This window comes from Pseudophryne corroboree, unplaced genomic scaffold (genome assembly GCF_028390025.1).
Source record: "Pseudophryne corroboree isolate aPseCor3 unplaced genomic scaffold, aPseCor3.hap2 scaffold_558, whole genome shotgun sequence".
In the NCBI taxonomy this organism is placed as follows: Eukaryota; Metazoa; Chordata; class Amphibia; order Anura; family Myobatrachidae; genus Pseudophryne; species Pseudophryne corroboree.
Genome location: NW_026970158.1, coordinates 194,434 through 220,172, shown reverse-complemented (window position 1 = coordinate 220,172; position 25,739 = coordinate 194,434). Strand labels below are relative to the sequence as shown.

Here is a 25,739-nt window from a genome sequence, read left to right as displayed (position 1 = left end):
TATATCAGTGGTTACAGTCACAGTGTAGTGTCTCCGGTATAGTCACTGTCACATACACACCAGTACAGAGACGCTCTCAGGTATATCAGTGGTTACAGTCACAGTGTAGTGTCTCCGGTATAGTCACTGTCACATACACACCAGTACAGAGACGCTCTCAGGTATATCAGTGGTTACAGTCACAGTGTAATGTCTCCGGTATAGTCACTGTCACATACACACCAGTACAGAGACGCTCTCAGGTATATCAGTGGTTACAGTCACAGTGTAGTGTCTCCGGTATAGTCACTGTCACATACACACCAGTACAGAGACGCTCTCAGGTATATCAGTGGTTACAGTCACAGTGTAGTGTCTCCGGTATAGTCACTGTCACATACACACCAGTACAGAGACGCTCTCAGGTATATCAGTGGTTACAGTCACAGTGTAGTGTCTCCGGTATAGTCACTGTCACATACACACCAGTACAGAGACGCTCTCAGGTATATCAGTGGTTACAGTCACAGTGTAATGTCTCCGGTATAGTCACTGTCACATACACACCAGTACAGAGACACTCTCAGGTATATCAGTGATTACAGTCACAGTGTAATGTCTCCGGTATAGTCACTGTCACATACACACCAGTACAGAGACGCTCTCAGGTATATCAGTGGTTACAGTCACAGTGTAGTGTCTCCGGTATAGTCACTGTCACATACACACCAGTACAGAGACGCTCTCAGGTATATCAGTGGTTACAGTCACAGTGTAGTGTCTCCGGTATAGTCACTGTCACATACACACCAGTACAGAGACGCTCTCAGGTATATCAGTGGTTACAGTCACAGTGTAATGTCTCCGGTATAGTCACTGTCACATACACACCAGTACAGAGACGCTCTCAGGTATATCAGTGGTTACAGTCACAGTGTAGTGTCTCCGGTATAGTCACTGTCACATACACACCAGTACAGAGACGCTCTCAGGTATATCAGTGGTTACAGTCACAGTGTAATGTCTCCGGTATAGTCACTGTCACATACACACCAGTACAGAGACGCTCTCAGGTATATCAGTGATTACAGTCACAGTGTAGTGTCTCCGGTATAGTCACTGTCACATACACACCAGTACAGAGACGCTCTCAGGTATATCAGTGGTTACAGTCACAGTGTAATGTCTCCGGTATAGTCACTGTCACATACACACCAGTACAGAGACACTCTCAGGTATATCAGTGGTTACAGTCACAGTGTAATGTCTCCGGTATAGTCACTGTCACATACACACCAGTACAGAGACGCTCTCAGGTATATCAGTGGTTACAGTCACAGTGTAGTGTCTCCGGTATAGTCACTGTCACATACACACCAGTACAGAGACGCTCTCAGGTATATCAGTGGTTACAGTCACAGTGTAGTGTCTCCGGTATAGTCACTGTCACATACACACCAGTACAGAGACGCTCTCAGGTATATCAGTGGTTACAGTCACAGTGTAATGTCTCCGGTATAGTCACTGTCACATACACACCAGTACAGAGACGCTCTCAGGTATATCAGTGGTTACAGTCACAGTGTAATGTCTCCGGTATAGTCACTGTCACATACACACCAGTACAGAGACGCTCTCAGGTATATCAGTGATTACAGTCACAGTGTAGTGTCTCCGGTATAGTCACTGTCACATACACACCAGTACAGAGACACTCTCAGGTATATCAGTGGTTACAGTCACAGTGTAGTGTCTCCGGTATAGTCACTGTCACATACACACCAGTACAGAGACGCTCTCAGGTATATCAGTGGTTACAGTCACAGTGTAGTGTCTCCGGTATAGTCACTGTCACATACACACCAGTACAGAGACGCTCTCAGGTATATCAGTGATTACAGTCACAGTGTAATGTCTCCGGTATAGTCACTGTCACATACACACCAGTACAGAGACGCTCTCAGGTATATCAGTGGTTACAGTCACAGTGTAGTGTCTCCGGTATAGTCACTGTCACATACACACCAGTACAGAGACACTCTCAGGTATATCAGTGGTTACAGTCACAGTGTAATGTCTCCGGTATAGTCACTGTCACATACACACCAGTACAGAGACACTCTCAGGTATATCAGTGGTTACAGTCACAGTGTAGTGTCTCCGGTATAGTCACTGTCACATACACACCAGTACAGAGACGCTCTCAGGTATATCAGTGGTTACAGTCACAGTGTAGTGTCTCCGGTATAGTCACTGTCACATACACACCAGTACAGAGACACTCTCAGGTATATCAGTGGTTACAGTCACAGTGTAATGTCTCCGGTATAGTCACTGTCACATACACACCAGTACAGAGACACTCTCAGGTATATCAGTGGTTACAGTCACAGTGTAGTGTCTCCGGTATAGTCACTGTCACATACACACCAGTACAGAGACGCTCTCAGGTATATCAGTGGTTACAGTCACAGTGTAATGTCTCCGGTATAGTCACTGTCACATACACACCAGTACAGAGACGCTCTCAGGTATATCAGTGGTTACAGTCACAGTGTAATGTCTCCGGTATAGTCACTGTCACATACACACCAGTACAGAGACGCTCTCAGGTATATCAGTGGTTACAGTCACAGTGTAGTGTCTCCGGTATAGTCACTGTCACATACACACCAGTACAGAGACGCTCTCAGGTATATCAGTGGTTACAGTCACAGTGTAGTGTCTCCGGTATAGTCACTGTCACATACACACCAGTACAGAGACGCTCTCAGGTATATCAGTGGTTACAGTCACAGTGTAATGTCTCCGGTATAGTCACTGTCACATACACACCAGTACAGAGACGCTCTCAGGTATATCAGTGGTTACAGTCACAGTGTAATGTCTCCGGTATAGTCACTGTCACATACACACCAGTACAGAGACGCTCTCAGGTATATCAGTGGTTACAGTCACAGCGTAGGGTCTCCCAGTCTCCCAATCACACGTGTCCATGGTCTGTGTGACCGCCAGTAACACGTATGAACTCTCTACAGTCTGTCTCTGATGTTCCGGATAATGACTCCCTCAGCCATGAGGACATAGATGAATGATTTATGGATAGTTACTTAATACTCACTGTGAAGATGTTGGAGCGGCGTTTGCTTTGCTTGCGGATTGGTGTTGGCGTACTGGAGGCAGCGATGGTCTCAATACGTAATTCGCGCTGACTTATACTGGGCGTGGAGGGGACGGAGGACGAATAATCACTGAACGTTCCTCCACCATTAGTGGCCTAACGAAACATAGAACAACCAGATGTAATACACACCATCCGCAACAGACTAGAAATATCTATCTATCCATCAATCTATAACATATCTATCTATCCATCAATCTATCTCATATCTATCTATCCATCAATCTATAACATATCTATCTATCCATCAATCTATCTCATATCTATCTATCCATCAATCTATCTCATATCTATCTATCCATCAATCTATCTCACATCTATCTATCCATCAATCTATATCATATCTATCTATCTATCCATCAATCTATCTATCTCATATCTATCTATCCATCAATCTATCTCACATCTATCTATCCATCAATCTATCTCATATCTATCTATCTATCTATCTATCCATCAATCTATCTATCTATCTCATATCTATCTATCCATCAATCTATCTCATATCTATCTATCCATCAATCTATCTCATATCTATCTATCCATCAATCTATCTATCTATCTCATATCTATCTATCCATCAATCTATCTCATATCTATCTATCTATCCATCAATCTATCTATCTCATATCTATCTATCCATCAATCTATCTCATATCTATCTATCCATCAATCAATCTATCTCATATCTATCTATCTATCTATCCATCAATCTATCTATCTATCTCATATCTATCTATCCATCAATCTATCTCATATCTATATATCCATCTATCTATCTCATATCTATCTATCTATCTATCTCATATCTATCTATCTCATATCTATCTATCTATCCATCTATCTATCCATCTATCTATCCATCTATCTCATATCTATCTATCCATCAATCTATCTCATATCTATATATCCATCTATCTATCTCATATCTATCTATCTATCTATCTCATATCTATCTATCTCATATCTATCTATCCATCAATCTATCTCACATCTATCTATCCATCAATCTATCTCATATCTATCTATCTATCTATCTATCCATCAATCTATCTATCTATCTCATATCTATCTATCCATCAATCTATCTCATATCTATCTATCCATCAATCTATCTCATATCTATCTATCTATCTATCTATCTCATATCAATCTATCTCATATCTATCCATCAATCTATCTATCTATCTCATATCTATCTATCCATCAATCTATCTCATATCTATATATCCATCTATCTATCTCATATCTATCTATCTCATATCTATCTATCTCATATCTATCTATCCATCTATCTATCTATCCATCTATCTATCTATCCATCTATCTATCCATCTATCTCATATCTATCTATCTACATCTATCTATCTACATCTATCTATCCATCAATCTATCTCATATCTATCTATCCATCAATCTATCTCATATCTATCTCATATCTATCTATCTCATATCTATCTATCTCATATCTATCTACATCTATCTATCTATCTATCTATCTCATATCTATCTACATCTATCTATCTATCTCATATCTATCTATCTATCTCATATCTATCTACATCTATCTATCTATCCATCAATCTATCTCATATCTATCTATCTCATATCTATCTATCTCATATCTATCTACATCTATCTATCTATCTCATATCTATCTACATCTATCTATCTATCTCATATCTATCTATCTATCTCATATCTATCTATCTATTTCATATCTATCTACATCTATCTATCTATCTATCTATCTCATATCTATCTATCTATCTCATATCTATCTATCTATTTCATATCTATCTACATCTATCTATCTATCTATCTATCTATCTATCTCATATCTATCTATCTATTTCATATCTATCTACATCTATCTATCTATCTATCTAAGCACGGATGGTGTAGTGGTTAGCATTACTACCTCGCAGCACTGAGGTCATGGGTTCTATTCCCACCCAAGCCCTGTGTGTGGAGTTTGTATGTTCTCCCCGTACTTGCGTGGGTTTCCTCCGGGTACTCCGGTTTCCTCCCACAATCCAAAAATATACTGGAAGGTTACTGGTCTCCCAACACAAATTATCCCTAGTGTGAATGTGTGTGTACATGTGATAGGGAATATAGAGTGTAAGCTCACTGGGGCAGGGACTGATGTGACTGGCCAGATATTCTCTGTACAGCGCTGCGGAATATGTGTGCGCTATATAAATAACTGGTAATAATAAGATTTTACTCACCGGTAAATCTATTTCTCGTAGTCCGTAGTGGATGCTGGGAACTCCGAAAGGACCATGGGGAATAGCGGCTCCGCAGGAGACTGGGCACAACTAAAGAAAGCTTTAGGTCACCTGGTGTGCACTGGCTCCTCCCACTATGACCCTCCTCCAAGCCTCAGTTAGGATACTGTGCCCGGAAGAGCTGACACAATAAGGAAGGATTTTGAATCCCGGGTAAGACTCATACCAGCCACACCAATCACACCGTATAACTCGTGATACTATACCCAGTTAACAGTATGAAATATAACTGAGCCTCTCAACAGATGGCTCAACAATAACCCTTAGTTAGGCAATAACTACATACAAGTATTGCAGACAATCCGCACTTGGGATGGGCGCCCAGCATCCACTACGGACTACGAGAAATAGATTTACCGGTGAGTAAAATCTTATTTTCTCTAACGTCCTAAGTGGATGCTGGGACTCCGTAAGGACCATGGGGATTATACCAAAGCTCCCAAACGGGCGGGAGAGTGTGGATGACTCTGCAGCACCGAATGAGAGAACTCAAGGTCCTCCTCAGCCAGGGTATCAAACTTGTAGAATTTTGCAAACGTGTTTGCCCCTGACCAAGTAGCTGCTCAGCAAAGTTGTAAAGCCGAGACCCCTCGGGCAGCCGCCCAAGATAAGCCCACCTTCCTCGTGGAATGGGCTGTTACTGATTTAGGATGCGGCAATCCAGCCGCAGAATGCGCCAGCTGAATTGTGCTACAAATCCAGCGAGCAATAGTCTGCTTCGAAGCAGGAGCACCCAGTTTGTTGGGTGCATACAGGATAAATAGCGAGTCAGTTTTCCTGACTCCAGCCGTCCTGGAAACATAAATTTTCAAGGCCCTGACTACGTCCAGCAACTTGGAGTCCTCCAAGTCGCTAGTAGCCGCAGGCACTACAATAGGTTGGTTCAAGTGAAAAGCTGATACCACCTTAGGGAGAAAATAAGAATTTACTCACCGGTAATTCTATTTCTCGTAGTCCGTAGTGGATGCTGGGAACTCCGTAAGGACCATGGGGAATAGCGGGCTCCGAAGGAGGCTGGGCACTCTAGAAAGATCTTAGACTACCTGGTGTGCACTGGCTCCTCCCACTATGACCCTCCTCCAAGCCTCAGTTAGGACACCGTGCCCGGACGAGCGTACACAATAAGGAAGGATTTTGAATCCCGGGTAAGATTCATACCAGCCACACCAATCACACCGTATAACTCGTGATATGAAACCCAGTTAACAGTATGAAACAACCGAGCCTCTCAACAGATGGCTCAACAATAACCCGATTTAGTTAACAATAACTACGTACAAGTATTGCAGATACACCGCACTTGGGACGGACGCCCAGCATCCACTACGGACTACGAGAAATAGAATTACCGGTGAGTAAATTCTTATTTTCTCTGACGTCCTAAGTGGATGCTGGGAACTCCGTAAGGACCATGGGGATTATACCAAAGCTCCCAAACGGGCGGGAGAGTGCGGATGACTCTGCAACACCGAATGAGAGAACTCCAGGTCCTCCTCAGCCAGGGTATCAAATTTATAGAATTTTGCAAACGTGTTTGCCCCTGACCAAGTAGCAGCTCGGCAAAGCTGTAAAGCCGAGACCCCTCGGGCAGCCGCCCAAGATGAGCCCACCTTCCTCGTGGAATGGGCATTGACAGATTTTGGCTGTGGCAGGCCTGCCACAGAATGTGCAAGCTGAATTGTACTACAAATCCAACGAGCAATAGTCTGCTTAGAAGCAGGAGCACCCAGCTTGTTGGGTGCATATAGGATAAACAGCGAGTCAGATTTTCTGACTCCAGCCGTCCTGGAAAACATATATTTTCAGGGCCCTGACCACGTCTAACAACTTGGAGTCCTCCAAGTCCCTAGTAGCCGCAGGCACCACAATAGGCTGGTTCAGGTGAAACGCTGACACCACCTTAGGGAGAAACTGGGGACGAGTCCTCAATTCTGCCCTATCCATATGGAAAATCAGATAAGGGCTTTTACAGGACAAAGCCGCCAATTCTGACACACGCCTGGCCGAAGCCAAGGCCAATAACATGACCACCTTCCACGTGAGATATTTCAGATCCACGGTTTTTAGTGGTACAAACCAATGTGATTTTAAGAAACTCAACACCACGTTGAGATCCCAAGGTGCCACAGGAGGCACATATGGGGGCTGAATATGCAGCACTCCCTTTACAAAAGTCTGAACTTCAGGTAGTGAAGCTAGTTCTTTTTGAAAGAAAATCGACAGAGCCGAGATCTGTACCTTAATGGAGCCCAGTTTTAGGCCCATATTCACTCCTGCTTGCAGGAAATGCAGAAATCGACCTAGTTGAAATTCCTCTGTTGGGGCCTTTTCGGCCTCACACCATGCAACATACTTCCGCCATATGCGGTGATAATGATTTGCTGTAACCTCTTTCCTAGCTTTAATAAGCGTAGGAATGACTTCCTCCGGAATTCCCTTTTCCTTCAGGATCCGGCGTTCAACCGCCATGCCGTCAAACGCAGCCGCGGTAAGTTTTGGAACAGAAAGAACCCCTGCTGCCGCAGGTCATGTCTGAGCGGCAGAGGCCATGGGTCCTCTGATATAATTTTTTGAAGTTCTGGGTACCAAGCTCTTCTTGGCCAATCCGGAACCACGAGTATCGTTCTTACTCCTCGCCTTCTTATTATTATTCTCAATACCTTTGGTATGAGGGGCAGAGGAGGGAACACATAAAACGACTGGTACACCCACGGTGTTACCAGAGCGTCCACAACTATCGCCTGAGGGTCCCTTGACCTGGCGCAATATCTTTTATAGCTTTTTGTTGAGGCGGGACGCCATCATGTCCACCTGTGGCTTTTCCCAAAGGTGTACAATCCTTTGGAAGACTTCTGGATGAAGTCCCCACTCTCCCGGGTGGAGGTCGTGTCTGCTGAGAAGATCAGCTTCCCAGTTGTCCACTCCGGGAATGAACACTGTTGACAGTGCTAGTACATGATTTTCCGTCCATCGGAGAATCCTTGTGGCTTTTGCCATCGCCAACCTGCTTCTTGTGTCGCCCTGTCGGTTTACATGGGCGACCGCCGTGATGTTGTCTGATTGGATCAGTACCGGCTGGTTTTGAAGCAGAGGCCTTGCCTGTGTAGAGAAGTCACCTGACTTGACCAAAGTCCTTGGAATTTTCTTCCCTATGTGACTGCCCCCAGCCTCAAAGGCTGGCCTCCATGGTCACTAGGACCTAGTCCAGTATGTCGAACCTGCGGCCCTCCTTAAGATGGGCACTCTGCAGCCACCATTTTAGAGATACCCTGGTCCTTGGAGACAGGGTTATCAGCCGATGCATTTGAAGATGCGATCCGGACCACTTGTCCAACAGGTCCCACTGAAAAGTTCTTGCATGGAACCTGCCGAATGGGATTGCTTCGTAGGAAGCTACCCTTTTTCCCAGGATTCGCGTGCAATGATGCACCGATACCTGTTTTGGCTTCAGGAGGTCTCTGACTAGAGATGACAGCTCCTTGGCTTTCTCCTCCCGGAGAAACACTTATTTCTGGTCTGTGTCCAGAACCATCCCCAGGAACAGTAGACGTGTCATAGGAACCAGCTGTTTGACTTTGGACTGTTTAGAATCCAACTTTGCTGTTGTAGCACTTTCCAAAATAGTGCTACCCCGACTAGCAACTGCTCCTTGGACCTCGCCCTTATAAGGAGATTGTCCAAGTACGGGATAATTAAAAACTCCCTTTTTTCGAAGGAGTATCATCATTTCGGCCATTACCCCGGTAAACACCCTCGGTGCCTTGTACAGTCCTGTCTGGACTTGGTAATGGTAATCCTGTACCACAAATCTGAGGTACTTCTGGCGAGGATGGTAAATGGGGACATGCAGGTAAGCATCCTTGATGTCCTGGGATACCATGTAATCCCCCTCGTCCAGGCTTGCAATAACCGCCCCGAGCGATTCCATCTTGAACTTGAATCAAGGATTTTAATATAAATGGGTCACACCGAACCATGCGGTTTCGGTACCCCCACCCGTGTAGAATAGTAACCCCGTCCTTGTTGAAGTAGGGGCACTTGAGTATTACCTGTTGGGAATACTGCTTATTAATTGCCTTTAGTACAGCCTCCCTGCCTGAGGGAGTTGTCGGCAAGCCATAATCTAGGAAACGTCTGGGGGGAGATATCTCGAATTCCAGCTTGTATCCCTGACATACTTCTTGAAAGAAACAGGGATCCACCTGTGAGCGAGCCCACTTATCGCTGAAAAATTTTTTAGACGGCCCCCCACCGTACCTGGCTACACCTGTGGAGCACCCGCGTCATGCTGTGGGCTCAGAGGAAGCGAGAGAAGAATTTTGAATCTGGGAGCAGGCTGACTGGTGCAGCTTTTTCCCTCTTCCCTTGTCTCTGTACAGAAGGGAAACACCTTTGACCCGCTTGCTTTTCTGAAGCCGAAAGGACTGTACCTGATACAGTGCTTTCTTAGTCTGTGAGGAAACCTGAGGTAAAAATATTTCTTCCCAGCTGTGGCTGTGGATACGAGGTCCCAGAGACCATCCCCAAATAATTCCTCACCCTTATAAGGCAGAATCCTTTTAAAGTCGGCATCACCTGTCCCGTGACAGGTCTCTAATACCCTCCTGACAGAATGGACATTACATTCATTTTGGATGCCAGCCGGCAAAATATCCCTCTGTGCATCCCTCATATATAAGACGACGTCTTTAATATGTTCTCATGTTTGACAGGGTTACAGACCACGCTGCAGCAGCACGATCTGCAGGTTTCCGTCTAGTACCTGAGTGTGTAAATACAGACTTCAGGATATCCTCCTGTCTTTTATCAACAGGTACCTTCAAAGTGGCCGTTCCTAAAACGGCAGTGCCACCTTTTTTGACAAACGTGTGAGCGCCTTATCCACCCTAGGGTATATCTCCCAGCGTAACTTATCCTCCTGGCGGGAAAGGGTACGCCATCAGTAACTTTTTAGAAATTACCAGTTTCTAAACGGGGGAACCCACGCTTTTCACACACTTCATTTATTCATCTGATGGGGGAACAAAACACTGCCTGTTTTTTCTCCCCAAACCTAAAAACCCATTTTTAGAGGTGCTTGGGCTAATGTCAGAAATGTGTAACACATTTTTTATTGCCGGGATCAAGTCACGGATGTTCCTAGTGGATTGTGTATATGTCTCAACCTTGTCGACACTGGAGTCAGACTCCGTGTCGACATCTGTGTCTGCCATCTGAGAGAGCGGGCGTTTTTGAGCCCCTGATGGCCTTTGAGACGCCAGGGCAGGCGCGGGCTGAGAAGCCGGCTGTCCCACAGCTGTTACGTCATCCACCCTTTTATGTAAGGAGTTGACACTGTCGGTTAATACCTTTCACCTATCCATCCACTCTGGTGTCGGCCCCACAGGGGGCTACATCACATATATCGGCCTCTGCTCCGTCACCATATAAGCCTCCTCATTCAACATGTCGACACAGCCGTACCGACACACCGCAGACACACAGGGAATGCTCTAAACGAGGACAGGACCCACAAAAGCCCTTTGGGGGGACAGAGTGAGAGTATGCCAGCACACACCAGAGCGCTATATAATGCAGGGACTAACTGAGTTATGTCCCCTATAGCTGCTTTTTTTATATATGTATACTGCGCCTAAATTAAATGCCCCCCCTCTCTTTTTTAACCCTTTTCTGTGTTGTAAACTGCAGGGGAGAGCTAGGGAGCTTCCCTCCATCGGAGCTGTGAGGGAAAATGGCGCCAGTGTGCTTGAGGGAGATAGCTCCGCCCCTTTTCTGCGGCCTATTCTCCCGCTTTTTTATGGAATCTGGCAGGGGTATTTACCTCATATATAGCCCCTGGGGCTATATATTGAGGTATTTTTGCCAGCCAAGGTGTTTTTATTGCTGCCTCAGGGCGCCCCCCCCCCCAGCGCCCTGCACCCTCAGTGACCGGAGTGTGAAGTGTGTGAGAGGAGCAATGGCGCACAGCTGCAGTGCTGTGCGCTACCTTGGTGAAGACTGAGTCTTCATGCCGCCGATTTTCCAGACCGTCTTCTTGCTTCTGGCTCTGTAAGGGGGACGGCGGCGCGGCTCCGGGACCGAACACCAAGGACTGGGCCTGCGGTCGATCCCTCTGGAGCTAATGGTGTCCAGTAGCCTAAGAAGCCCAATCCGGCTGCAAGCAGGCGAGTTCGCTTCTTCTCCCCTTAGTCCCTCGCTGCAGTGAGCCTGTTGCCAGCAGGTCTCACTGAAAATAAAAAACCTAAGTCTATTTCTTTCTAAGAGCTCAGGAGAGCCCCTAGTGTGCATCCAACCTCGGCCGGGCACGAAATCTAACTGAGGCTTGGAGGAGGGTCATAGTGGGAGGAGCCAGTGCACACCAGGTAGTCATAAATCTTTCTAGAGTGCCCAGCCTCCTTCGGAGCCCGCTATTCCCCATGGTCCTTACGGAGTTCCCAGCATCCACTAGGACGTCAGAGAAACTGGGTACGAGTCCTCAATTCTGCCCTATCCATATGGAAAATCAGATAAGGGCTTTTAAATGACAAAGCCGCCAATTCTGATACATGCCTGGCCGAAGCCAAGGCCAATAACATGACCACTTTCCACGTGAGATATTTCAGATCCACGGTCTTTAGTGGCTCAAACCAATGTGATTTTAGGAAATTCAACACCACGTTGAGATCCCAGGGTGCCACTGGAGGCACAAAAGAGGGTTGAATATGTAGCACTCCTTTTACAAATGTCTGAACTTCAGGGCCGATATCTGTACCTTAATGGAGCCTAATTTTAGGCCCATAGTCACCCCTGACTGTAGGAAGTGCAGAAATCGACCCAGCTGAAATTCCTCTGTTGGGGCCTTATTGGCCTCACACCAAGCAACATATTTCCGCCATATGCGGTGATAATGTTTTACAGTTACATCTTTCCTGGCTTTAATCAGCGTAGGAATGACATCCTCCGGAATGCCCTTTTCCTTCAGGATCCGGCGTTCAACCGCCATGCCGTCAAACGCAGCCGCGGTAAGTCTTGGAACAGACAGGGCCCCTGCTGCAGCAGGTCCTGTCTGAGCGGCAGAGGCCATGGGTCCTCTGAGATCATCTCTTGAAGTTCCGGGTACCAAGCTCTTCTTGGCCCATCCGGAACCACGAGTATTGTTCTTACTCCTCGTTTTCTTATTATTCTCAGTACCTTTGGTATGAGAGGCAGAGGAGGGAACACATAAACTGACTGGTACACCCAAGGTGTCACTAGAGCGTTCACAGCTATCGCCTGAGGGTCCCTTGACCTGGCGCAATATCTCTCTAGTTTTTTGTTTAGGCGGGACGCCATCATGTCCACCTGTGGCCTTTCCCAACGATTTACAATCAGTGTGAAGACTTCTGGATGAAGTCCCCACTCTCCCGGGTGGAGGTCGTGTCTGCTGAGGAAGTCTGCTTCCCAGTTGTCCACTCCCGGAATGAACACTGCTGACAGTGCTAGCACGTTATTTTCCGCCCATCGGAGAATCCTTGTGGCTTCTGCCATTGCCGTCCTGCTCCTTGTGCCGCCCTGTCGATTTACATGGGCGACCGCCGTGATGTTGTCTGACTGGATCAGTACCGGTTTTGAAGCAGGGGTTTTGCCTGACTTAGGGCATTGTAAATGGCCCTTAGTTCCAGAATATTTATGTGTAGGGAAGTCTCCTGACTCGACCATAGTCCTTGGAAGTTTCTTCCCTGTGTGACTGCCCCCCAGCCTCGAAGGCTGGCATCCGTGGTCACCAGGACCCAGTCCTGTATGCCGAATCTGCGGCCCTCTAGAAGATGAGCACTCTGCAGCCACCACAGCAGAGACACCCTGGTTCTTGGAGACAGGGTTATTAGCCGATGCATCTGAAGATGCGATCCGGACCATTGGTCCAACAGGTCCCACTGAAAGATTCTGGTATGGAACCTGCCGAAAGGGATTGCTTCGTAAGAAGCCACCATCTTTCCCAGGACTCGCGTGCAGTGATGCACCGACTCCTGTTTTGGTTTCAGGAGGTCTCTGACTAAAGATGACAGCTCCGTGGCTTTGTCCTCCGGGAGAAACACTTTTTTCTGGACCGTGTCCAGAATCATTCCCAGGAACAGTAGACGTGTCGTCGGGACCAGCTGTGACTTTGGAATATTCAGAATCCAACCGTGCTGGTGTAGCACCTCCTGATATAGCGCTACTCCTACCAACAACTGCTCCCTGGATCTCGCCTTTATTAGGAGATCGTCCAAGTACGGGATAATTAAAACTCCCTTTTTTCGAAGGAGTATCATCATTTCCGCCATTACCTTGGTAAACACCCTCGGTGCCGTGGACAGTCCAAACGGCAACGTCTGGAATTGGTAATGGCAATTCTGTACCGCAAATCTGAGGTACTCCTGGTGAGGATGGTAAATGGGGACATGTAGGTAAGCATCCTTGATGTCCAGGGATACCATGTAATCCCCCTCGTCCAGGCTCGCAATAACCGCCCTGAGCGATTCCATCTTGAACTTGAATTTTTTTATGTATGTGTTCAAGGATTTCAAATTTAAAATGGGTCTCACCGAACCGTCCGGTTTCGGTACCACAAACAGTGTGGAATAGTAACCCCGTCCTTGTTGAAGTAGGGGCACCTTGACTATCACCTGCTGGGAGTATAGCTTGTGAATTGCCTCTAGCACAGCCTCCCTGCTCGAGGGAGTTGTTGGCAAGGCCGATTTGAGGAAACGGCGGGGGGGAGACGCCTCGAATTCCAGCTTGTACCCCTGAGATACTACTTGAAAGATCCAGGGATCCACCTGTGAGCGAGCCCACTGATCGCTGAAATTTTTGAGGCGGCCCCCCACCGTACCTGGCTCCGCCTGTGGAGCCCCACCGTCATGCGGCGGACTTGGAAGAAGCGGGGGAGGACTTTTGCTCCTGGGAACCAGCTGTTTGTTGCAGCCTTTTTCCCCTACCTCTGCCTCTGGACAGAAAGGACCCGCCTTTCCCTCGCCTGTTTTTCTGGGTCCGAAAGGACTGTACCTGATAAAACTGCGCTTTTTTAGGCTGTGAGGGAACATGGGGTAAAAATGCTGACTTCCCAGCTGTTGCTGTGGAAACGAGGTCCGAGAGACCATCCCCGAATAACTCCTCACCCTTATAAGGCAAAACTTCCATGTGCCTTTTGGAATCTGCATCCCCTGTCCACTGCCGAGTCCATAAGCCTCTCCTAGCAGAAATGGACAATGCCCTTATTTTAGATGCCAGCCGGCAGATCTCCCTCTGTGCATCTCTCATGTATAAGACTGAGTCTTTTATATGCTCTATGGTTAGCAGAATAGTGTCCCTGTCTAGGGTGTCAATATTTTCTGACAGGGAATCTGACCACGCAGCGGCAGCACTGCACATCTATGCTGACGCAATAGCTGGTCTAAGTATAATGCCTGAGTGTGTATATACAGACTTCAGGATCGCCTCCTGCTTTCTATCCGCAGGCTCCTTCAGGGCGGCCGTATCCGGAGACGGAAGTGCCACCTTTTTAGACAAACGTGTGAGCGCTTTATCCACCATAGGAGGTGTCTCCCAACGTGACCTATCCTCTGGCGGGAAAGGGAACGCCATTAGTAACTTCTTAGAGATTACCAATTTCTTATCAGGGAAAGCCCACGCTTCTTCACACACTTCATTTAATTCTTCAGATGGGGGAAAAACTACGGGTAGTTTTTTTCTCCCCAAACATAATACCCTTTTTAGTGGTACCTGGGTTTATATCCGAAATGTGTAACACCTCTTTCATTGCCTCAATCATGCAATAAATGGCCTTAGTGGACATTAGATTAGACTCATCATCGTCGACACTGGTATCAGTATCCGTGTCGACATCTGCGTCTGCCATCTGAGGTAGCGGGCGTTTTAGAGCCCCTGATGGCCTTTGAGACACCTGGGCAGGCACGAGCTGAGAAGCTGGCTGTCCCGCATTTGGCATGTCGTCAAATTTTTTGTGTAAGGAGTCGACACTTGCACGTAATTCCTTCCATAAAACCATCCACTCAGGTGTCTGTCCCGCAGGGGGTGACATCACTTCTAAAGGCATCTGCTCCGCCTCCACATAATTTTCCTCCTCAAACATGTCGACACAGCCGTACCGACACACCGCACACACACAGGGAATGCTCTAACAGAGGACAGGACCCCACAGAAGCCCTTTGGGGAGACAGAGAGAGAGTATGCCAGCACACACCAGAGCGCTATATAATCTAGGGACTAACTGAATTATGTCCCCTATAGCTGCTATAATATTTACTGCGCCTAAATTTAGTGCCCCCCCTCTCTTTTTTACCCTTTTCTGTAGTGTAGACTGCAGGGGAGAGCCAGGGAGCTTCCTTCCAGCGGAACTGTGAGGGAAAAATGGCGCCAGTGTGCTGAGAGAGATAGCTCCGCCCCTTTTTCGCGGACTATTCTCCCGCTTTTTTAAGGATTCTGGCAGGGGTAATTACCACATATATAGCCTCTAGGGCTATATATTGTGGTTATTTTGCCAGCCAAGGTGTTTTTATTGCTGCTCAGGGCGCCCCCCCCCCCAGCGCCCTGCACCCCCAGTGACCGGAGTGTGAAGTGTGTATGAGAAGCAATGGCGCACAGCTGCAGTGCTGTGCGCTACCTTGGTGAAGACTGAAGTCTTCTGCCGCCGATTTTCCGGACTTCTTCTTGCTTCTGGCTCTGTAAGGGGGACGGCGGCGCGGCTCCGGGACCGAACACCAAGGCCAGTTCCATGCGGTCGGTCCCTCTGGAGCTAATGGTGTCCAGTAGCCTAAGAAGCCCAAGCTACCTCCAGTCAGGTAGGTTCGCTTCTTCTCCCGTTAGTCCCTCGATGCAGTGAGCCTGTTGCCAGCAGGTCTCACTGTAAAATAAAAAACCTAAATATACTTTCTTTCTAGAAGCTCAGGAGAGCCCCAAGTGTGCATCCAGCTCAGCCGGGCACAAAAATCTAACTGAGGCTTGGAGGAGGGTCATAGTGGGAGGAGCCAGTGCACACCAGGTAGTCTAAAAGCTTTCTTTTAGTTGTGCCCAGACTCCTGCGGAGCCGCTATTCCCCATGGTCCTTTCGGAGTTCCCAGCATCCACTAGGACGTTAGAGAAAAATAATAATAAATCTATCTCATATCTATCTATCTATCTATCTATCTGATATCTATCTATCTATCTAATATCTATCTATCTATCTATCTGTCTGTCTATCTATCTCATATCTATCTATCTATCTATCTCATATCTATCTATCTATCTATCTCATATCTATCTATCTATCTCATATCTATCACATATCTATCTATCTATCTATCTACATCTATCTATCTCATATCTATCTATCTATCTATCTATCTCATATCTATCTATCTATCTATCTATCTCATATCTATCTATCTATCTGTCTGTCTACCTATCTCATATCTATCTATCTATCTATCTCATATCTATCTATCTATCTCATATCTATCTATCTCATATCTATCTATCTGTCTATCTATCTATCTCTTATCTATCTATCTATCTATCTATCACATATCTATCTATCTGTCTATCTATCTCATATCTATCTATCACATATCTATCTATCTCATATCTATCTACATCTATCTATCTCATATCTATCTATCTATCTCATATCTATCTACATCTATCTATCTATCTATCTATCTATCTCATATCTAACTATTTATCTATCTCATATCTATCTATCTCGTATCTATCTATCTATCTATCTATCACATATCTATCTATCTATCACATATCTATCTATCTCATATCTATCTAATATCTCTTTATCTCATATCTATCTATCTATCTAATATCTATTTATCTATCTCATATCTATCTATCTATCTATCTCATATCTATCTATCTACATCTATCTATCTCATATCTATCTACATCTATCTATCTCATATCTATCTATCTATCTATCTCATATCTATCTATCTATCTATCTATCTATCTCATATCTATCTATCTATCTCATATCTATCTATCTCATATCTATCTATCTATCTCATATCTATCTCATATCTATCACATATCTATCTCATATCTATCACATATCTACCACATATCTATCTATCACATATCTATCTATCACATATCTATCTATCACATATCTATCACATATCTATCTACCACGTATCTATCACATATGTATCTATCACATATGTATCTATCACATATGTATCTATCACATATGTATCTATCACATATGTATCTATCACATATCTCTCTATCACATATCTCTCTATCACATATCTCTCTATCACATATCTCTCTATCACATATCTCTCTATCACATATCTCTCTATCACATATCTCTCTATCTATCTCATATCTATCTATCTAATATCTCTTTATCTCATATCTATCTATCTAATATCTATTTATCTATCTCATATCTATCTATCTATCTATCTATCTATCTATCTATCACATATCTATCACATATGTATCTATCACATATCTCTCTATCTATCTATCTCATATATATCTATCTACCTATCTCTCTCTCTCTCTATCTATGATGTTGGAGTGATTACATGTAAGCGGACAGCTCCTGTGTATGGAGGATACATAGGGGTAAAGGAGAGTATACAGGGGGGTATAGGATGATGTGTAGGGGGACAGACTAATTTCATCATAACCCCCTGTCCCACGCTCACCCACCTCCTCTGTGTCACCCCCTCCTCTCTATCACGAGCAGGGCCCTCTCCCCTCATGTGCTTTTACATCTCTTACATAACCTGATATGTATTACAGTGTCGTCTGCTGCCGCATCTGCGTGTATATTCCCTGTACTAGTCCTGCATTGTCCTGTACTGTTGTCTGTGTACTCTGTGATTAGGCGCTGCGTATCCCTTGTGCCGCCATATTGATAATAACTTCCACGCAGCACACTGGTAACACTATCACCGCGGGAAGAGTACCTGATTAATGTGCATGGACGGAATGGTGGCCGCAGACACGGAGGAATGGCTCGGAGAATTGGGTAACGACTTGCACGGACCAATGGAAAGCTGCTGCTTCTTCCGGATCGCTACCACCTTCTGCGCCACTGCGCCAGCATACAGGGAGAAAACACAGGAAGGAAATGTAAGGGGGGAACCAGCCAGGGGCAGTAACATTGGGGTAGTATTATTACGCCCATCATTTCTCTCACCGTCCTGGAAAACACGCTCCACATTCAGCCCATACGTGGCACACGTCTCATAGTATGTGCATCGCTTCAAGTCATTGGACAGTTTCCGTGCTCGCGAGTCATCGATAACGCGGGGATTCGTCGCACTAATGGCATCTGGGACAAAGATTATATATCACAATATTATACCCCACACCTACCCACCTACCTCATCACATCCCCTGTACTTACCCCTCCTCACCACCTTCACCCACCTACCTCATCACATCCCCTGTACTTACACCTCCTCACCACCTTCACCCACCTACCTCATCACATCCCCTGTACTTACACCTCCTCACCACCTTCACCCACCTACCTTATCACATCCCCTGTACTTACACCTCCTCACCACCTTCACCAACCTACCTCATCACATCCCCTGTACAGACCCTTCCTCACCACCTTCACCCACCTACCTCATCACATCCCCTGTACTTACACCTCCTCACCACCTTCACCCACCTACCTCATCACATCCCCTGTACTTACACCTCCTCACCACCTTCACCCACCTACCTCATCACATCCCCTGTACTTACACCTCCTCACCACATTCACCCACCTACCTCATCACATCCCCTGTACTTACACCTCCTCACCACCTTCACCCAACTACCTCATCACATCCCTGTACTTACACCTCCTCACCACATTCACCCACCTACCTCATCACATTCCCTGTACTTACACCTCCTCACCACCTTCACCCACCTACCTCATCACATCCCCTGTACTTACACCTCCTCACCACCTTCACCCACCTACCTCATCACATCCCCTGTACTGACCTCTCCTCACCACGGTCACCCACCTAACTCATCACATCCCCTGTACTTACACCTCCTCACCACGGTCACCCACCTAACTCATCACATCCCTGTACTTACACCGCCTCACCACCTTTACCCACCTACCTCATCACATCCCCTGTACTTACACCTCCTCACCACATTCACCCACCGACCTCATCACATCCCCTGTACTGACCTCTCCTCACCACGGTCACCCACCTAACTCATCACATCCCCTGTACTTACACCTCCTCACCACGGTCACCCACCTAACTCATCACATCCCTGTACTTACACCTCCTCACCACATTCACCCACCTACCTCATCACATCCCTGTACTTACACCTCCTCACCACCTTCACCCACCTACCTCATCACATCCCCTGTACTTTCACCTCCTCACCACATTCACCCACCTACCTCATCACATCCCTGTACTTACACCTCCTCACCACCTTCACCCACCTACCTCATCACATCCCCTGTACTGACCTCTCCTCACCACGGTCACCCACCTAACACATCACATCCCCTGTACTTACACCTCCTCACCACATTCACCCACCTACCTCATCACATCCCCTGTACTTACACCTCCTCACCACCTACACCCACCTACCTCATCACATCCCCTGTACTTGCACCTCCTCACCACCTTCACCCACCTACCTCATCACATCCCCTGTACTTACACCTCCTCAGAACCTTCACCCACCTACCTCATCACATCCCTGTACTTACACCTTCTCACCACCTTCACCCACCTACCTCATCACATCCCCTGTACTTCCACCTTCTCACCACCATCACCCACCTACCTCATCACATCCCCTGTACTTACACCGCCTCACCACCTTCACCCACCTACCTCATCACATCCCCTGTACTTACACCGCCTCACCACCTTCACCCACCTACCTCATCACATCCCCTGTACTTACACCGCCTCACCACCTTCACCCACCTACCTCATCACATCCCCTGTACTGATCCTTCCTTACCACGGTCACCTGCCTACCTCATCACATCCCCTGTACTTACACCTCCTCACCACCTTCACCCACCTACCTCATCACATCCCCTGTACTTACACCTCCTCACCACCTTCACCCACCTACCTCATCACATCCCCTGTACTTACACCTCCTCACCACCTTCACCCACCTAACTCATCACATCCCCTGTACTTACACCTCCTCACCACATTCACCCACCTACCTCATCACATCCCTGTACTTACACCTCCTCACCACCTTCACCCACCTACCTCATCACATCCCCTGTACTTACACCTCCTCACCACCTTCACCCACCTACCTCATCACATCCCCTGTACTGACCTCTCCTCACCACGGTCACCCACCTAACTCATCACATCCCCTGTACTTACACCTCCTCACCACGGTCACCCACCTAACTCATCACATCCCTGTACTTACACCTCCTCACCACCTTTACCCACCTACCTCATCACATCCCCTGTACTTACACCTCCTCACCACATTCACCCACCTACCTCATCAAATCCCCTGTACTTACACCTCCTCACCACCTTTACGCACCTACCTCATCACATCCCCTGTACTGACCCTTCCTCACCACCTTCACCCACCGACCTCATCACATCCCCTGTACTTACCCCTCCTCGCCACCTTCCCCTACCTACCTAATCACATCCCCTGTACTGATCTCTCCTTACCACCTTCACCCACCTACCTCATAAAATCCCTGTACTTACACCTCCTCACCACCTTCACCCACCACCCACCTACCTCATCACATCTCCTGTACTTACCTCTCACCACCTTCACCCACCTACCTCATCACATCCCCTGTACTGACCCCTCCTCACCAGCTTCACCCACCTACCTAATCACATCCTCTGTACTTACCCCTCCTCACCACATTCATCCACCTACCTCATCACATCCCCTGTACTTACACCTCCTCACCACCTTCACCCACTTACCTCATCACATCCCCATCCCCTGTACTGACCCCTCCTCACCACCTTCACCCACCTACCTCATCACATCCCCTGTACATACACCTCCTCAGAACCTTCACCCACCTACCTCATCACATCCCTGTAGTAACACCTCCTCACCACCTTCACCCACCTACCTCATCACATCCCCTGTACTGACCCTTCCTCACCACCTTCACCCACCTACCTCATCACATCCCTGTACTTACACCTCCTCAACACGGTCACCCACCTACCTCATCACATCCCCTGTACTTACACCTTCTCACCACCTTCACCGACCTACCTCATCACATCCCTGTACTGACCTCTCCTCACCACCTTCACCCACCTACCTCATCACATCCCTGTACTTACACCTCCTCACCACGGTCACCCACCTACTTCATCACATTCCCTGTACTTACACCTCCTCACCACCTTCACCCACCTACCTCATCACATCCCCTGTACTTACACCTCCTCACCTCCTTCACCCACCTACCTCATCACAGCCCCTGTACTGACCCTTCCTCACCACGGTCACCCACCTACCTCCTCACATCCCCTGTACTTACACCTCCTCACCACCTTCACCCACCTCATCACATCCCCTGTACTTACACCTTCTCACCACCTTCACCCACCTAACTCATCACATCCCCTGTACTTACACCTCCTCACCACCTACACCCACCTAACTCATCACATCTTCTGTACTTACACCTCCTCACCACCTTCACCCACCTAACTCATCACATCTTCTGTACTTACACCTCCTCACCACCTTCACCCACCTACCTCATCACATCCCCTGTACTTACACCTCCTCACCACCTTCACCCACCTAATCACATCCCCTGTACTTACACCTCCTCACCACCTTCACCCACCTACCTCATCACATCCCCTGTACTTACACCTCCTCACCACCTTCACCCACCTACCTCATCACATCCCCTGTACTGACCCTTCCTCACCACGGTCACCTACCTCATCACATCCCCTGTACTTACACCGCCTCACCACCTTCACCCACCTACCTCATCACATCCCCTGTACTGATCCTTCCTCATCACGGTCACCTGCCTACCTCATCACATCCCCTGTACTTACACCTCCTCACCACCTTCACCCACCTACCTCATCACATCCCCTGTACTTACACCTCCTCACCACCTTCACCCACCTACCTCATCACATCCCCTGTACTTACACCTCCTCACCACCTTCACCCACCTACCTCATCACATCCCTGTACTTACACCTCCTCACCACCTTCACCCATCTACCTCATCACATCCCCTGTACTTACACCTCCTCACCACGGTCACCCACCTAACTCATCACATCCCCTGTACTTACACCTCCTCACCACCTACACCCACCTACCTCATCACATCCTCTGTACTTACACCTCCTCATTACCTTCACCCACCTACCTCATTACATCCCCTGTACTTACACCTCCTCACCATCTTCACCCACCTACCTCATCACATCCCCTGTACTTACACCTCCTCACCACCTACACCCACCTACCTCATCACATCCCTGTACTGACCTCTCCTCACCACCTTCACCCACCTACCTCATCACATCCCTGTACTGACCTGTCCTCACCACCTTCACCCACCTACCTCATCACATCCCTGTACTGACCTGTCCTCACCATCTTCACCCACCTACCTCATCACATCCCCTGTACTTACACCTCCTCACCACCTACACCCACCTACCTCATCACATCCCTGTACTGACCTGTCCTCACCACCTTCACCCACCTACCTCATCACATCCCCTGTACTGACCCCTCCTCACCACCTACACCCACCTACCTCATCACATCCCTGTACTGACCTGTCCTCACCACCTACACCCACCTACCTCATCACATCCCTGTACTGACCTGTCCTCACCACCTTCACCCACCTACCTCATCACATCCCTGTACTGACCTCTCCTCACCACCTTCACCCACCTACCTCATCACATCCCTGTACTGACCTGTCCTCACCATCTTCACCCACCTACCTCATCACATCCCCTGTACTGACCCCTCCTCACCACCTTCACCCACCTACCTCATCACATCCCTGTACTGACCTGTCCTCACCACCTTCACCCACCTACCTCATCACATCCCTGTACTGACCTGTCCTCACCATCTTCACCCACCTACCTCATCACATCCCTGTACTGACCTGTCCTCACCACCTTCACCCACCTACCTCATCACATCCCCTGTACTGACCTGTCCTCACCATCTTCACCCACCTACCTCATCACATCCCCTGTACTGACCCCTCCTCAGCACGGTCACCCACCTACCTCATCACATCCCTGTACTTACACCGCCTCACCACCTTCACCCACCTACCTCATCACATCCCCTGTACTGACCCCTCCTCAGCACGGTCACCCACCTACCTCATCACATCCCCTGTACTGACCCCTCCTCACCACCTACACCCACCTACCTCATCACATCCCTGTACTGACCTGTCCTCACCACCTACACCCACCTACCTCATCACATCCCTGTACTGACCTGTCCTCACCACCTTCACCCACCTACCTCATCACATCCCTGTACTGACCTCTCCTCACCACCTTCACCCACCTACCTCATCACATCCCTGTACTGACCTGTCCTCACCATCTTCACCCACCTACCTCATCACATCCCCTGTACTGACCCCTCCTCACCACCTTCACCCACCTACCTCATCACATCCCTGTACTGACCTGTCCTCACCACCTTCACCCACCTACCTCATCACATCCCTGTACTGACCTGTCCTCACCATCTTCACCCACCTACCTCATCACATCCCTGTACTGACCTGTCCTCACCACCTTCACCCACCTACCTCATCACATCCCCTGTACTGACCTGTCCTCACCACCTTCACCCACCTACCTCATCACATCCCCTGTACTGACCTGTCCTCACCACCTTCACCCACCTACCTCATCACATCCCCTGTACTGACCTGTCCTCACCATCTTCACCCACCTACCTCATCACATCCCCTGTACTGACCCCTCCTCAGCACGGTCACCCACCTACCTCATCACATCCCTGTACTTACACCGCCTCACCACCTTCACCCACCTACCTCATCACATCCCCTGTACTGACCCCTCCTCAGCACGGTCACCCACCTACCTCATCACATCCCCTGTACTGACCCCTCCTCACCACCTACACCCACCTACCTCATCACATCCCTGTACTGACCTGTCCTCACCACCTACACCCACCTACCTCATCACATCCCTGTACTGACCTGTCCTCACCACCTTCACCCACCTACCTCATCACATCCCTGTACTGACCTCTCCTCACCACCTTCACCCACCTACCTCATCACATCCCTGTACTGACCTGTCCTCACCATCTTCACCCACCTACCTCATCACATCCCCTGTACTGACCCCTCCTCACCACCTTCACCCACCTACCTCATCACATCCCTGTACTGACCTGTCCTCACCACCTTCACCCACCTACCTCATCACATCCCTGTACTGACCTGTCCTCACCATCTTCACCCACCTACCTCATCACATCCCTGTACTGACCTGTCCTCACCACCTTCACCCACCTACCTCATCACATCCCTGTACTGACCTGTCCTCACCATCTTCACCCACCTACCTCATCACATCCCTGTACTGACCTGTCCTCACCACCTTCACCCACCTACCTCATCACATCCCTGTACTGACCTGTCCTCACCACCTTCACCCACCTACCTCATCACATCCCTGTACTGACCCCTCCTCAGCACGGTCACCCACCTACCTCATCACATCCCTGTACTTACACCGCCTCACCACCTTCACCCACCTACCTCATCACATCCCCTGTACTGACCCCTCCTCAGCACGGTCACCCACCTACCTCATCACATCCCCTGTACTGACCCCTCCTCACCACCTACACCCACCTACCTCATCACATCCCTGTACTGACCTGTCCTCACCACCTACACCCACCTACCTCATCACATCCCTGTACTGACCTGTCCTCACCACCTTCACCCACCTACCTCATCACATCCCTGTACTGACCTCTCCTCACCACCTTCACCCACCTACCTCATCACATCCCTGTACTGACCTGTCCTCACCATCTTCACCCACCTACCTCATCACATCCCCTGTACTGACCCCTCCTCACCACCTTCACCCACCTACCTCATCACATCCCTGTACTGACCTGTCCTCACCACCTTCACCCACCTACCTCATCACATCCCTGTACTGACCTGTCCTCACCATCTTCACCCACCTACCTCATCACATCCCTGTACTGACCTGTCCTCACCACCTTCA

General features: G+C 48.1%; 1 protein-coding gene across 2 annotated transcripts in view; it reads right to left on the bottom strand.

Moving 5' to 3' along the window:
• LOC135032965 (arf-GAP with GTPase, ANK repeat and PH domain-containing protein 3-like) overlaps nucleotides 1–25,739 on the bottom strand; it is a 179,497-nt gene that overhangs the window by 24,219 nt on the left and 129,539 nt on the right. For both annotated transcript variants that reach the window (XM_063954136.1, XM_063954137.1), the window contains exons 6-8: nucleotides 18,617–18,751; nucleotides 18,384–18,511; nucleotides 3,101–3,256 (exon numbers count right to left, since the gene is read on the bottom strand). In XM_063954136.1, coding sequence (XP_063810206.1) covers nucleotides 3,101–3,256; nucleotides 18,384–18,511; nucleotides 18,617–18,751 — 419 coding nt within the window. The remainder of the gene's footprint in view (nucleotides 1–3,100; nucleotides 3,257–18,383; nucleotides 18,512–18,616; nucleotides 18,752–25,739) is intronic.